Here is a 12,897-nt window from a genome sequence, read left to right as displayed (position 1 = left end):
GTTAATAATATACATTAGAAAAACTGATTTTATTTTAAATCATATTTCAGTTAAGCTTGTAATGTATATGCATTTCATGGTTGCCACAGATCAAGCTGAGAAAAATTTCCTGACTTCTTCCTAAAATTTTCCTGACTTTTCTAAATCAAACTCTTAATTTAAACCTATTCTAAAATACATAATCTAACACTTGAAACTACATATATAAAACTTCTAATCTAATTTTAATATAGGTTAAAACAACAGTTTTTTTGCTGAATTAAATCATCAAATTTCCACCACATCACTTGAACTATCTGTGTATGATTGATGTATTTGCAATTAACAGCTCTATCAACACAATACTTAAAATATTACCAACACAGCTTGTCTGAAAAAATACACAATTTTTTAGCTTTTCTTAACATAAATGTATCTAAATAAAGGAAACGACATATAAGGAGCTTTTATAATTATAACCTTAAAACAATAACGAACTTATACAATTAAAACCTTAAAAGAATAAAAAAAATAATCAAACACTGTTTTTTTTTAATTATATCTACTAAAATTTATTTTCTCCGTTTCTTTATAAGCACTTCAATCTCTTCATTTAATGAAGATATAGTTTCCTTCATCTGGTCTGCATCCGCTTCATTTTCTTGGCAATTAAAACCATTTGCCTCATTTCATTGAAATCGTTCTCATCTGCTGCCCCTACACTTGTCGAAGAGTCTTTTTTATAAATCTAGCCACAATTTGTTTTATTCATTTCTTTTCTTTTTGTACTTATTTATTTTTACCTCTAACTTTGCTGCTTCAATTACTTACTTAAACAAAAAACGCTTTGATTCTAAAAATATGCTAGATAAACTTTTGTGTATATATCACAGTTCCACTATGGAAGTGTCCATGTTACGTATCATCAATACTATAAAGCTTACAAAAACCATTTGTTCGAGTAGGGTAGTTGTTCAATATGCTAATAGAAAATTTTTGAAGTTTTGTAAAGGATATTTTATTAAATACCAAGTAAAGGCATTGGAAATTAAATAAATTTGTAAATTTATAGGAAAATTTTGCTACTTAAGCTTGGCTTTAAAGGATTTTTAATTTATCTATTACCATTTGAAAGCTTTGGAAAATAAGGAATTTGTAAATTTAAACTGACAAGGTCTGACTTTTTTTTTAATTTTTTCAGATTTCCTGACTTTGTTTTCAAAAACCCCCATTTTTTCCTGACTTTTGTTATTTTTTTCAGTTTTTCCTGATTTCCTGACCTTTTTTAGCAAAATAAAAAATAATATTTAAGTCACAATGAATAATTTATTTATAAAAATTAAATTAAAGATAAAACTAGACATTTGGTTTAATTGAATGTTTGATTAGACGTATTTGATATTTAGTTTTAAAATTAATCTTTATAAAAACTATATAGTTATACTAATAGAAAAAATTACACTTACTTTATATTTTTTGATGTGAGCGTATAATAAATTTAAGTGTATGTTTTAAAAAGTATCAGATTTTAAATGAATTAAATGTTTTATATAAATTGTTTATCAAAAGAAATACATAAATAATTAGATTTGGTTTCTTTTATAAAAAGTTTTTGAATTTGTTATATTCAAACCATTATTAGTTCTTGTGTTGAAAGTTAGTTGTGTTATCAAAAAACTAAAACATTTAGTCATATTATTACAATTTTATTATATTTTTTAAACACTATACAACAGCTTTAAAATCTATGCAAAATTATTAAGCAATAACATTTTTTTTCTTATCAACTAATAAACCGTGCTAATTTATAACAGATATTGTAAATAAATAGACCACGCAGAAAAAAAACTAACATTAGCCACCTTTGGTATCGTCAGTTTTATAGGTGAAAGTTTACGAAATTCACTTTTGGTAACAACTTTTTTTTTTTCGTTGAAGTTCTTAAAAGGTTCTCCAACATCGAAACCTTGAATAGACCTTTAGTTTTGAAAATTAAATTTATATTTCAAATTCCACGCCATAACTTCGTTTACCATTTACAATAACAACTTTCATGGCATATATAAAAAATAATAAATAATTTTCGGCCGGGAAGTTCAATTGAATAATTATTCTAGAACTGAGAGATGGTAACTGTTGATTCTAGTAGATTCAAAATTATAGAAACAGGGGGTAGCTATCAAATTTGCACGAGCGTACAAAATTGCACGAAAATACTTTTGCACGAAGACACTTTTGCACAACTAGACAATTTTGCGAGGACATTTTAGCACATGTTTAATTTATTTATTTATTTTTTATTACTTTAATTTTTACCATCACTGTTACCGCTAACCCTTACCCTCGGTTGGCAACTTTTTTTTTAACTTCTTTATTTATTTTTATCACTGCTACCCCTTACCCCTACCCTTGGTCGGTTAAGGGTTGCCATTCATTTTTTCAAATGTTTTTCTAGGTTTTCCAAATTACTCCAGGTTTTTAAAAATACACATTTTTGGGTCTACTTTAAGTTAATTTCTATTAAAGAAACTGTGTTAAATAGAATAAAAGCATTGAAACGATACTGTAAAGTTACTTTAAATGTGTTTTTTAATAAAAAAAATGTTTGATAATGAAAAAAATCTTAATTATATGATAGATTTTTTGTGTCAAACCAAAATTTTACAACTGAAAATGTCAAAGATATTAAAAACTCCAGATTTTTTGATCAAATTTCCAGGTTTTTTCAAAATTTCTCAAATTCCAGGTTTTTCCAGTTTATTTTAGCCTAAATTGTCAAATTCCAGGTTTCCAGGTAAAGTGGCAACCCTGTCGGTAGCTTTCTTTTTAATATTTTTTTATATAACTATTTTTATAATTTATTTTCTTTTTTTTTAATTTTTACTATCACTGTTACCTCTAAACCCTTGGTCAATAACTTTTTTTTCTTTTTGTTTTTTATTAATTTATCTTTTAGTTTATTTCTCTGTTTTTTTATATGTATTTTTCTCTGTTTTTTTTTACTCTCGTGCAAATTGACCCTTGGTGCAAGATTGTCTTTGTGCAATTTACTCCCCTCGTGCAAATTTGTCTTCGTGCAGAAGTATCTTCGTGCAATTTTGACCCGTTCCTAAAAACAGAGTTGCCACTAGTTTTTTAGAATTTTTTTCCAGGTTTTCTGATTTTCTTCCAGGTTTTTAAAAGTACACCTTCTTAGGTCTATTTTTAGTTTAAAGTAAAGTTTAAGCTTAAAAACTGTTTTAAGTAATATTAAAACTTTAAAAAGTTACTATAAAGCTGCTTTAAGTGTGTTTTTTATTTTATAAAAAAATTATGATAACATAAGTTTTTTATCTATATGATAGATTGTTTGTGTTAAATAAAAATTTTATTACTTAAAATTAAAAAACTGTTTAAAACTCCAGGTTTTTTAGTGATTTTTGTCCAAAATTTAAGGTTTTTCAATATTATTTTATTTCTCAAATTACAGGTTTTTTCAAGTTTTCTTAGTTGGGCTGAGTTTATTTTTTAAGTTCAATTTAAATGAGTGCCTGGTAACCCTGTAATGTGCATAGTTGTTAGATTTATTTTTAATAATTTACTGTTTATTATATATTTCACAATTATTCTGTAGTAGTAAAAAAAAGCATTACTTTTTTTTTTATAACCAGTATTTATTACGGTATGACGTTTCGCGCCATCAATAATAAATAATGAACTTTACCACACGACCATAAACAACAGTATCCGAGACAACCTATGACTGGTTTCGTACTGATTAGGACTCGTCATGCAGGCATTATAGCGAGAAACCGCTGTTGAGATCTTACCAAGCGGGATAAAATTCAAAGCACTGAAGCGACCGCTTGTAGCAAAGTTGAAAAATTTGATCCTCGCTTCAGTGCTTTGTACTTAACCCCGCTTGGTAAGATCTCAATAGCAGTTTCTCGCGAATATGCCTACCTGATGAGTCCTAATCAGGACGAAACCGGTCGTAGGTTGCCTCGGGTACTGTTGTTGATGGTCGTGTGGTAGAGTTCATTATTTATTATTTTTTTGTTATGAAATTTCCAAAGACATTTTTAAACACAAATAAAACGAACTATAATTACACATGTATATATGTATCAATAAAAACTCACAAGCACATTAAACGGTGTTTAGTATCCAGCAAAATTTCTTTTTCTGCATCAATTTGTTGTTTAGTTATTATATGAACTTGAAACTTGTTGTTTTTAAATGTATGAATCAGCTGTAAAAATTATTTAAACATTAACTTGTAATCTTAGCTATAGCTAAAAATTCGGGGTAGGAGTCTTAAATGCACAAAGGGACACTTTTGTACGGGTTGGATATTTTTATTTATTTTAATTATTTTTTGTTATCAACCATCACTATTACCCCTAACCCTTAATCCTCGGTCGGTAATATCTTAACTAACCTAAGTGTGTTTCATCCTTAACTCATCATTTATTTGTAAGACAACTTAGTTTTAATTATGCATTTTATGGATTAACACATTTCTAATAAACTAAAACAAAACATAAATTACAGTCTAATATTTTTCGTATAAAATAAAAAGTTTAAACTAACTTCTACATTTGAGTTAACATCAGAAAATCGAAGAAATTTTGTTATACTTTTGTGTTTCCGTGAATCAATACAAACAGTAAAGCGATTAGATACTACATATTTTAATAAGATAGGCGTCTCAGAAGGCATGACGTCAAACTGTTTTTTATCCTCCAAATATTCATTATAATGTAAGAACAATCCACTTACTTCAGCAACAACAACTCTTGAATCTATCAACTCATTGGTCTTTAATTGTGAATTGTTAACCTTAAACAGAAAATAAGTAAAAATACTGGTATTCTATATTATTACTTTAGACCAGGGTTTCCCAAAGTGGGCGATATCGCCCCCCTGGGGGCGATTTTAGTATTTCGGGGGGCGATAATTAGTAAGGGGGCGAAAGGGTGGGCGATAACTAGTAAGGGGGCGAAAAGGGGGCGATTTTAAAATTTTGGGTTGTCATAAAATTTTTACTTTTTGTTTTGCTATTTTACTAATTTTAGCTTGCTGTTAAATATTTGACCCTGTGGTAAAACTTAAACAAAAAAGTTTATTGTGTTTATGTAAAATATAGAGAAAAAAATCAAGTACTTATGACTCCTTCTTTCAAGTTAATTACATATTTTCAATTATATATTTTCTTATTTAACACTTACTTAGATCATAGACGATCGGAATTCTTTCCACTATTTTTTTACCTTACATATATGTTATTTAGGATCATATATGGTTTGTAAAAATGTATGTTATCTATATTAACTATCACCCCATGATTTTTTCAATTGTCTTTTGAAAAGTCATTTAGTTAGACTAAGAAATAAAACTATACAGGGTTGCCAATTTACTTAGAAAAACCTGGAATTTGAAAATTTAGGCAAAAAATTTTTTTTAATCTGGAATTTTTAACAATTTCAACATATTAAGTAAAATTTCGATTTGACACAAAAAAGCTATCATATAGATAAAAATATGGATCCCTTCGTGGCAGATCTTTTTGAAGTAAACGACTCACAGGAAACCTTCTCGGACTTACAAACTGACCTTTAACTCAAAGTAAATGTTTCCAAAGAACGAAATGAAAGCTTTTGGACTCAATAAAAACTAAGACAAAAGTATTCAATCATTGAGAGGAATTTAGATTGTTGTGTATAGTTTTTCCTTCTAGCTATGTTGTTGAGAAAGCTTTCAGTTTAGTTATCAACATCTTGAGCAAAATATCTAATCTAAATATTTGTAAAGGAGGTGGCTTGAGGCTTTATTTGACTGATTTAGAATCAGATTATAAAAACTTGCAAGCATTCATGAACCTCATCGTTCGCATTATATTAGAATTCAGTAGCAGAAATCATTTTATGAAAGTTTTATTTATTTATTTGATCTTTTAAAATACTTCTTGTTTAACCTGGTTTGTATTGTTTTAAGTCTTTTTATTGTATTATGTATTCTTTTTATATAAAAAATTCTTTTAAGTTGTTTATTCTTTAACAGGTTTGCATAATGCCTAATAAATATTAATTACGGTAGACTTCCTCTTGAGTTCGCACTTTTTACCCAAAAAAGTATTAAAACAAGTCTATTACTAACTAAGTATTAATAAAACAAAAAATACACAGTATTTAATAGCTTATATAAATCTTTTTTTTTTATGAATGTTTGTTTTATGTTTTAGTTGATTTCATGTTTATTCATAACGTTATTGCATATAACATATCTAAATTTATCATTTTGTAAAAAAATGGTAATAATTTTTGTGTTAAAACTTTTTTATTTTGTTCAAAGTGCGAATTGAAAAGGTAGTCTACTGTATTTATAAAATGTTTTATGTTTTAAATATGTTAATAGCTTTGTTTTGACCGGGTTTATTTTGTAGTTTATATTTGTCGATTTACATTACACTAAAAGTTTTTATAGCATAGTGGTTAAAGTATTTGTTTGATAGAAATTTATTTGACATATTTTTGTTATTACTTGTTTAATTTGTATAAACAAAAAAACCTTGATAATCATTTAAGTTTTTATTTCAAAAATTATTTTTGGTTTTAAAAGAGTATAGATTTGATGTTTCTATTTGAAATGACTTCAAATTTTTCATTTAAAAGATTATTAAACTCAAATTTATTTTCTAACTTGATTTATTACTGTTAGAAAATCTATCAAATAAAATTAAATAATTTTAAACTAATTATACAACTGTTTTGTGTTTTATTTTATTTTTTAATATATTAGCAATTAGAATATGTTGTTTATTTCAATAGTTCAACACTAGCTTTTAGTTTTTCACTATTTTCTTCTGGTAAATTATTATAGGCTAATAACTAGAGAAAAAAATAAAATTAAACAGTATTAAATAAGTAATCAAAAAGACTTCTACAGTTACAAAAGAAAGTTTTAACACAATAAAAAGAATTTTTTAATTGATTACTTTCTGTTCACAGAATTAACTGTAAAACATTTGATTTTTTTTTAATTTAAATGAAGAAAAAAAAAGTTAAAATTAAGGTTTAGTTTCCTAAAGGTTATTTTAAGTCAAATACTATTTAATGGTATTCTACTGCAAAACATAACGTTTAAAAAGTTTAGAATTGATTTTTTTATTTTACAACTAACTTGCTTATAATATATCTCAGCATTGAAATTAATAATTTTACTGCATTAACAGAAGCTATTGATAAACCAACTTTTTATGTGAGATAATCAAACAGTCAGTCAAACTTCCTAAAACTTGATCAGCAATAATGTTTTAATATCTATTTCATTATGTTTAAAAAATTTGTTCATTCTTTTATAGTTTTTTAATCTCTGGTATTTAATTTTAGAATATGCCTATTTATAAAATAATTCAAGTATTTTGTGCGGCTTAAATAAGTTACTTAGTATTCACTCTAAATGTCCGAAATTCGTTAAATGAGAGATAGTTATAATGTCAGGTTTCAGTTAAGATTTCAGATGGGTAACTTACGGTCCAGATCCAATCAAATTTCGTCCCGCCAAGTAACTTGAAAATACTTTGCAAAATAAACGAAATTTAGTTTTTTGATGCTTATGATTTTGAAATACACTTTCAATTTGGTTTTCAGTTACATTAGTATTTCCTCGATCACAATAATAGTAAATCATTTTATTACAATTATGGTCAAGTTTTTTAGTTTTCTATATGTTATTTTTTTAAATTATGCAGCCCGCAATTACATTTTTTTAACGAGTTGAAACAAGAAAATATTTTTAGTAAATATGAATTGCTGACTACAAAAGTTGTCCACCACTACCCTAAAAATTTCATTAGTTTCAAAACAATTTATAAATAAACAGGATTGATTACTGATTACACAAGGCTTTTTAGTATTTAAGTATATTAATACACTTTACTGGGCTTATAAGAAAACAACACAACTTTTTTTCTCAAGCCCTGTAAACTACTCAGAACACAGCCCAAAAGTGCGTGTATAAGAAATACCAGACTAAATCACATTTTGAACACAATTTTTTGGCTCAAAAGTTTGTACTCAAGAGAAAAACTACTTTTTAAAATCGTTGGGGGCGATTATTTTTCAAATTTCTGAAAAGGGGGCGATTTAGTAAATGAGTTTGGGAAACCCTGCTTTAGACAATAAACAAAAAATGACTTTTAAACCAATTATTTGATTTAAGGGCATAGGAGGGGGTCCACCTTGATTTTTACAAGTTGATCTTATCACATAGAGTTTTATTTGAGCTATTAGAAATCTTTAACCGCTTGAAAAAATTCCAAGTAATTTTTGAAATATAAGCGATCAAAGTCAGTGACCTCAATAGGTTCCTAATGAAAGGCGCAAGCCAAAAACACAAAAAAAAGACAATTTCATTAAAAATATTTCTTATTCTTTATTTTTTAACCAATGTTCTTCAAATTTTCACTGAAAGTATACAGTTAGATTTTAAAAAGATTCAATACAGGATTTTTTTTATTTTAATAAACTAAACTTTTAATTAAAAAAAGAACACCTATTTCTTGCTTTATTTTATTTAACATTTTATTTTTCAAAATTTTTTAAATCACAACATTAAAACTTTTTTAAACTATAAAAGGAATCTTTCCTGAAATTTTAAGGTCTTTTCCATTTTTTTTTTAATTTACAAAAAAATTGACCCTGAAAAACTTGTGGTTGTTTATATCAGTAACTTTTAACAATAACTACAATATCTCAAAAATTAAAAAAAAAAATTAATTTTATAAAAACTGGCTTGTAGTCTGTTCTTAAAGCTTTTATAGAAGAGCCAATGTTAGTATAAGTAAAAAAGTGTTGGACTCCCAACAAAATGTCAAAGAAAACCTTTAGAAAACTGTCTAATAATTTTTCATTTCAATAAATTAAAAAAGGATTTCAAAGATTTGCTACATAAGTTTATTACTTAGTAATTTAATCAAGTTTTATGAACAAAAAAAAAGTTTTGTGCTTATCGTTCTTTTTTGCTGTAAAACTTTTAAAATTTCAAAGATTGAAGTATACTACGGAAACATAAAAAATCAAAAGGTTTCGGACTTTAAATTTGAGTTTTTTTTTTAATTATTAGTCTTTGAAAAACTAAAAACTACATTGGATCCAATAGTGGTACTTTCAAAAGTACGGGTACAGCCATAATAATAGGTTTCAAGTCTTTAAGAAAAACAGCGTAGAGTTACCAAATAATTTTTGGTTAAAAAAATGTTAATATCAAATACAACATTAAATGGGCTTTGGGGATCCTTCAAAATATAAGTTAGATTAAAAATATGCATAACACCAGCAGTATATGCAATATTAGAACATGAATATAATTATAGCTGATAGGAGGTATAACTTGAATTAGTTGCTACTTGTCCTTATTTTAAATAGCTTTAAAACTAAGATCGTGACTAGTTAAGGGCATAGGGGGGTCTGACATTTTTTTTTTTACTAAAAATAACATTTGATCTTATATAAAAGCCTGAAGTACAAACTACAAGCCAGTTTTTATAGAATTAAAAAATCTTATTTATCTTTTGAGATATTGTAACTTTTATAAAGATTTTCCGATACAAATGTGTAGACCGCAAGTTTTTCGGAGTTCACTTTCTCGGAAATTTTAAAAATCACTAAAAATCTATCTTTTCTTTCATTTTTAAGCTAGAAACCTCAAACTTTCAGAAAATTTTCCTTTTATAGTTTTGAAGACTTTAAATATTGGAATTTTTAAAAAAATTTAAAATTAAAATTTTAGATAAAAATAACAAAAAAAAATAGGTTGTTTTTTTTAAATATAATTTAGTTTTCAAAAATGAAAAAAATCCTGCATTCAATCTTTTTAAAATTCAATAATACACTTTCTGTGAAAATTTGAAGAAGGTTGCTTGAAAAATGAAGGAGGAAATAGATTTTTAGTGAAATGGTCTTTTTTCGCGTTTTTAGTTTGCGCCTTCCATTAGGAACCTATTAAGGTCACGGACTTTGATCGCTCATATCTCAAAAATTGATTTGAATTTTTTTAAGCAATAAAAAATGTCTGATAGCTTAGATAAAACTCTATAAAACAAGATCAACTTGTAAAAATCAAGGTGAACCCCCCCCCCCCTATGCCCTAAATGTGTTTGTAACTAGAAATTGAAGAATGTATATTTAAAACTATGTTCTCATTTAAAATTGTGAAAGTAAACAAAGAATCTTTTAAAATTATAAACCTCTGCTTTTACAGTGTTGTTTAATAACACATTGTGCTGGTCAGAGATTGTGTTTAGCTCGAGATTATTTTGAAAGTACGCCTGTTAGTACAGGATGTCTATTCAGCTGTTTGCGAACGCGTAGCGTGCTTAGTAACTAGTTTAAAAAGGCTTGTGGCAGACAAATTCTTAGGTTTCTTACCATTAGAACTCATAGCTTACAAACAGTTAAATATATTATTATTGCTTAACCCATATAATAATCATTTAAAATTAATCTATTATAACCTTACTATATGATAAATTATAATATACTAGTACTAAGAATACAATATTTACTTATTTTTGTTGAAGCTATAATAAGAAAGCAGCGAGCGATTCCAGTACACCAATTTTATTTTTCAAATCAACAAATATAGCCATACAAAAATGAAGACTCACACTCGAGTAAGTCCGAGTTCGTAGATTTGCTTGCACGGCACTTTTAAGTATATGTATTTTAAAAAATTTTATTGTCGGAAGGAATTTTATTGTATTTAATTACCATTTGCAACTTGATATGAGAATATTTTTAATTTATTTTTTTTTTAACTTAAAGCTTTTCGAATCTATTCCTTTTCAAAAATTAAATGGAATGTAAAACAGTTTTGAATTTCATTTAACTTTTAAAAAGGAATCGAATAGATTCGATTGGCTTTAAGTTTACAAAAAAAAATAATGTAAAATATTCTCATATTAAGTCATTTAAATGTTAAAGAATGAGAGAAAACTAGCTTGAGTTGGTCTGAGTTTATAATAAATTTCAAATAAGAAATTTTAAGAAATAAAATTAATGCGACTCAAAACTAAAATAAAAAAATAATTAAGCTTAAATACCTAAAACAACTTAAACTACCTTAATAGTAACAAAAGCAAGTATTAAAAACACAATTTTTAAGAAAAACAAAAGAATTAATGTTATAAAAACTATTCTGAGCCTGAACCAGCCTAATTTTTTTAAAGTTTAAAGTTTCCTAAAAGTTCATACTTACTTAGTTGGACAAAATTAGCCCAAATTCTTTAAAAATTTCAAACTAGCTTGAGTGATTCTTTTGATGGTACTCAAACTTAACTTTCAGATAATTTAAAGGCCTATGGGAGTGGTAAATACCTTTTTTTACATAAATTAACATTATATTGTATATCTAGTTAGTTAAAAAAAAAGGAAAAAGAAAAATAACAAATTAATCAAGTAAAAATAATGACCCCAAAAGTTTAAACAAGTAAAAAATATGACACCAGAAAATAAAGTCTTATAGATTTTACATCACCTAAATGCTTAATGGTATTATTTTCTTTAACATTTCTCTCTAGCAAAATTTCTTTTCATTTCTATGCTGAATTAAGAAAAAATATTCTTTAGTATTAAAGAGGGCAACAAATTGTTTTTTTAATAAGCTTATGAAACTCTGGTCTAGACTATTAATTTAGAATCAACTAAAATTACTTTTAAAGGACGAAAATAATTATCAAAACAACATTATATTTTCTTATTACAACTTGACATAAAAAACGCTATCTAATACCTACTTTTAGCTGATAAGGAAAAAACGCAGTTTTTAAACTTTCATTACTTATCTCAACATTTTTTTCTAATTGCAGTTCTTGTAACAGACGGCTACTGTAAACACTTTTCATGGCGTTCCTGAAAAAAGTTGTAATATAATACTAAAAATTTACTGTGTAACAATATTCACATATAAAGTTCACATTTAATCATTTTTATCAAATAAAAATCTCATTTTGTAAAACAGTCAAACTTCAAATTACAAGTTTGTATAAACTTAAGATCATTCTGTAGAAATGTTGGAATATTAATACATTTAAAAATTGTTAAAATATCAATTAAACTTCTTGTGGTGTTATAAGAGTTATTTCTTTAAGTTTACTTGGAAAATTTAAAAAATTAAAATTATTTAAAACATTAAACAACTTCTAGATTTTTTTGTAAGAACCATCTTTTGATTTAATATTAATATGATGAAAGTGTAATAAAATAATTACAAATATCTTGACTGTTTACTGGACTGGTTTAAGAAATTTATTACACATATATATATATATATATATATATATATTTAAACTTATCGTTTACTAACACACGAAAAATTACTAAAATCTATAAAGGAAAACTTAAATTAGCTAACAGCAGGGTGGCCACTAGTTATTTGGAAATTTCTTCCAGGTTTTCTGAATTTCCTTCAGGTTTTTGAAAGTACAAGATTTTCAGTTTATTTTTAGTTTAAAATTAAATTTAAGATAAAAAACTATGTTAAATAGTATAACAACATTAAAAAGATACTGTTAAGCTAATTTAAATGTAATTTTTAATAAAAATTTTTTTTATGATTGACAAAAAAATTTTAATGATAGACTATTTGTGTTAAATCGAAATTCTAGTACTTAACATACAAAAGTTGTTAACAATTCCAGGTTTTTCCAGGTCTTTTGGCCTAAGTTGTAAAATTCCAGGTTTTTCCAGGTCTTTTGGCCTAAGTTGTAAAATTCTAGGTTTTTCCAGGCTTGCAGGTTTAGTGGCTACCCTATAATAGGTAAGTTGGACCTCGAAAGAACCAAGGTTTGAATAGCTCAATTTTTTATCTATGATGTTTTCTTATTTCAAGAAAAATAACAATTTGTTCTAGTATTAACTTCTTTTTATAGTAAGTTTA

At 26.0% G+C, this 12,897-nt stretch overlaps 1 protein-coding gene across 8 annotated transcripts in view; it reads right to left on the bottom strand.

Moving 5' to 3' along the window:
- Positions 1-12,897, bottom strand: part of LOC145831249 (uncharacterized) — a 49,497-nt gene that overhangs the window by 22,191 nt on the left and 14,409 nt on the right. For 6 of the 8 annotated variants that reach the window (XR_014369663.1, XM_082938416.1, XM_082938417.1 and 3 more), the window contains exons 4-7: positions 11,756-11,870; positions 4,552-4,800; positions 4,101-4,210; positions 1,833-1,956 (exon numbers count right to left, since the gene is read on the bottom strand). Coding sequence is in view for 7 of the 8 variants with exons in the window: in XM_082938416.1 (XP_082794542.1) it covers positions 1,833-1,956; positions 4,101-4,210; positions 4,552-4,800; positions 11,756-11,870 (598 nt within the window). In the remaining variant the exon portion in view is untranslated. The remainder of the gene's footprint in view (positions 1-1,832; positions 1,957-4,100; positions 4,211-4,551; positions 4,801-11,755; positions 11,871-12,897) is intronic. The other 2 variants (XM_082938411.1, XM_082938415.1) reach the window with 2 other exon arrangements.

Source organism: Thalia democratica, chromosome 3, assembly GCF_965202585.1.
Source record: "Thalia democratica chromosome 3, ktThaDemo2.hap1.1, whole genome shotgun sequence".
NCBI lineage: Eukaryota > Metazoa > Chordata > Thaliacea > Salpida > Salpidae > Thalia > Thalia democratica.
The sequence above is the reverse complement of the archived record's forward strand: the minus strand, read 5'-3'. Positions and strand labels throughout refer to the sequence as shown.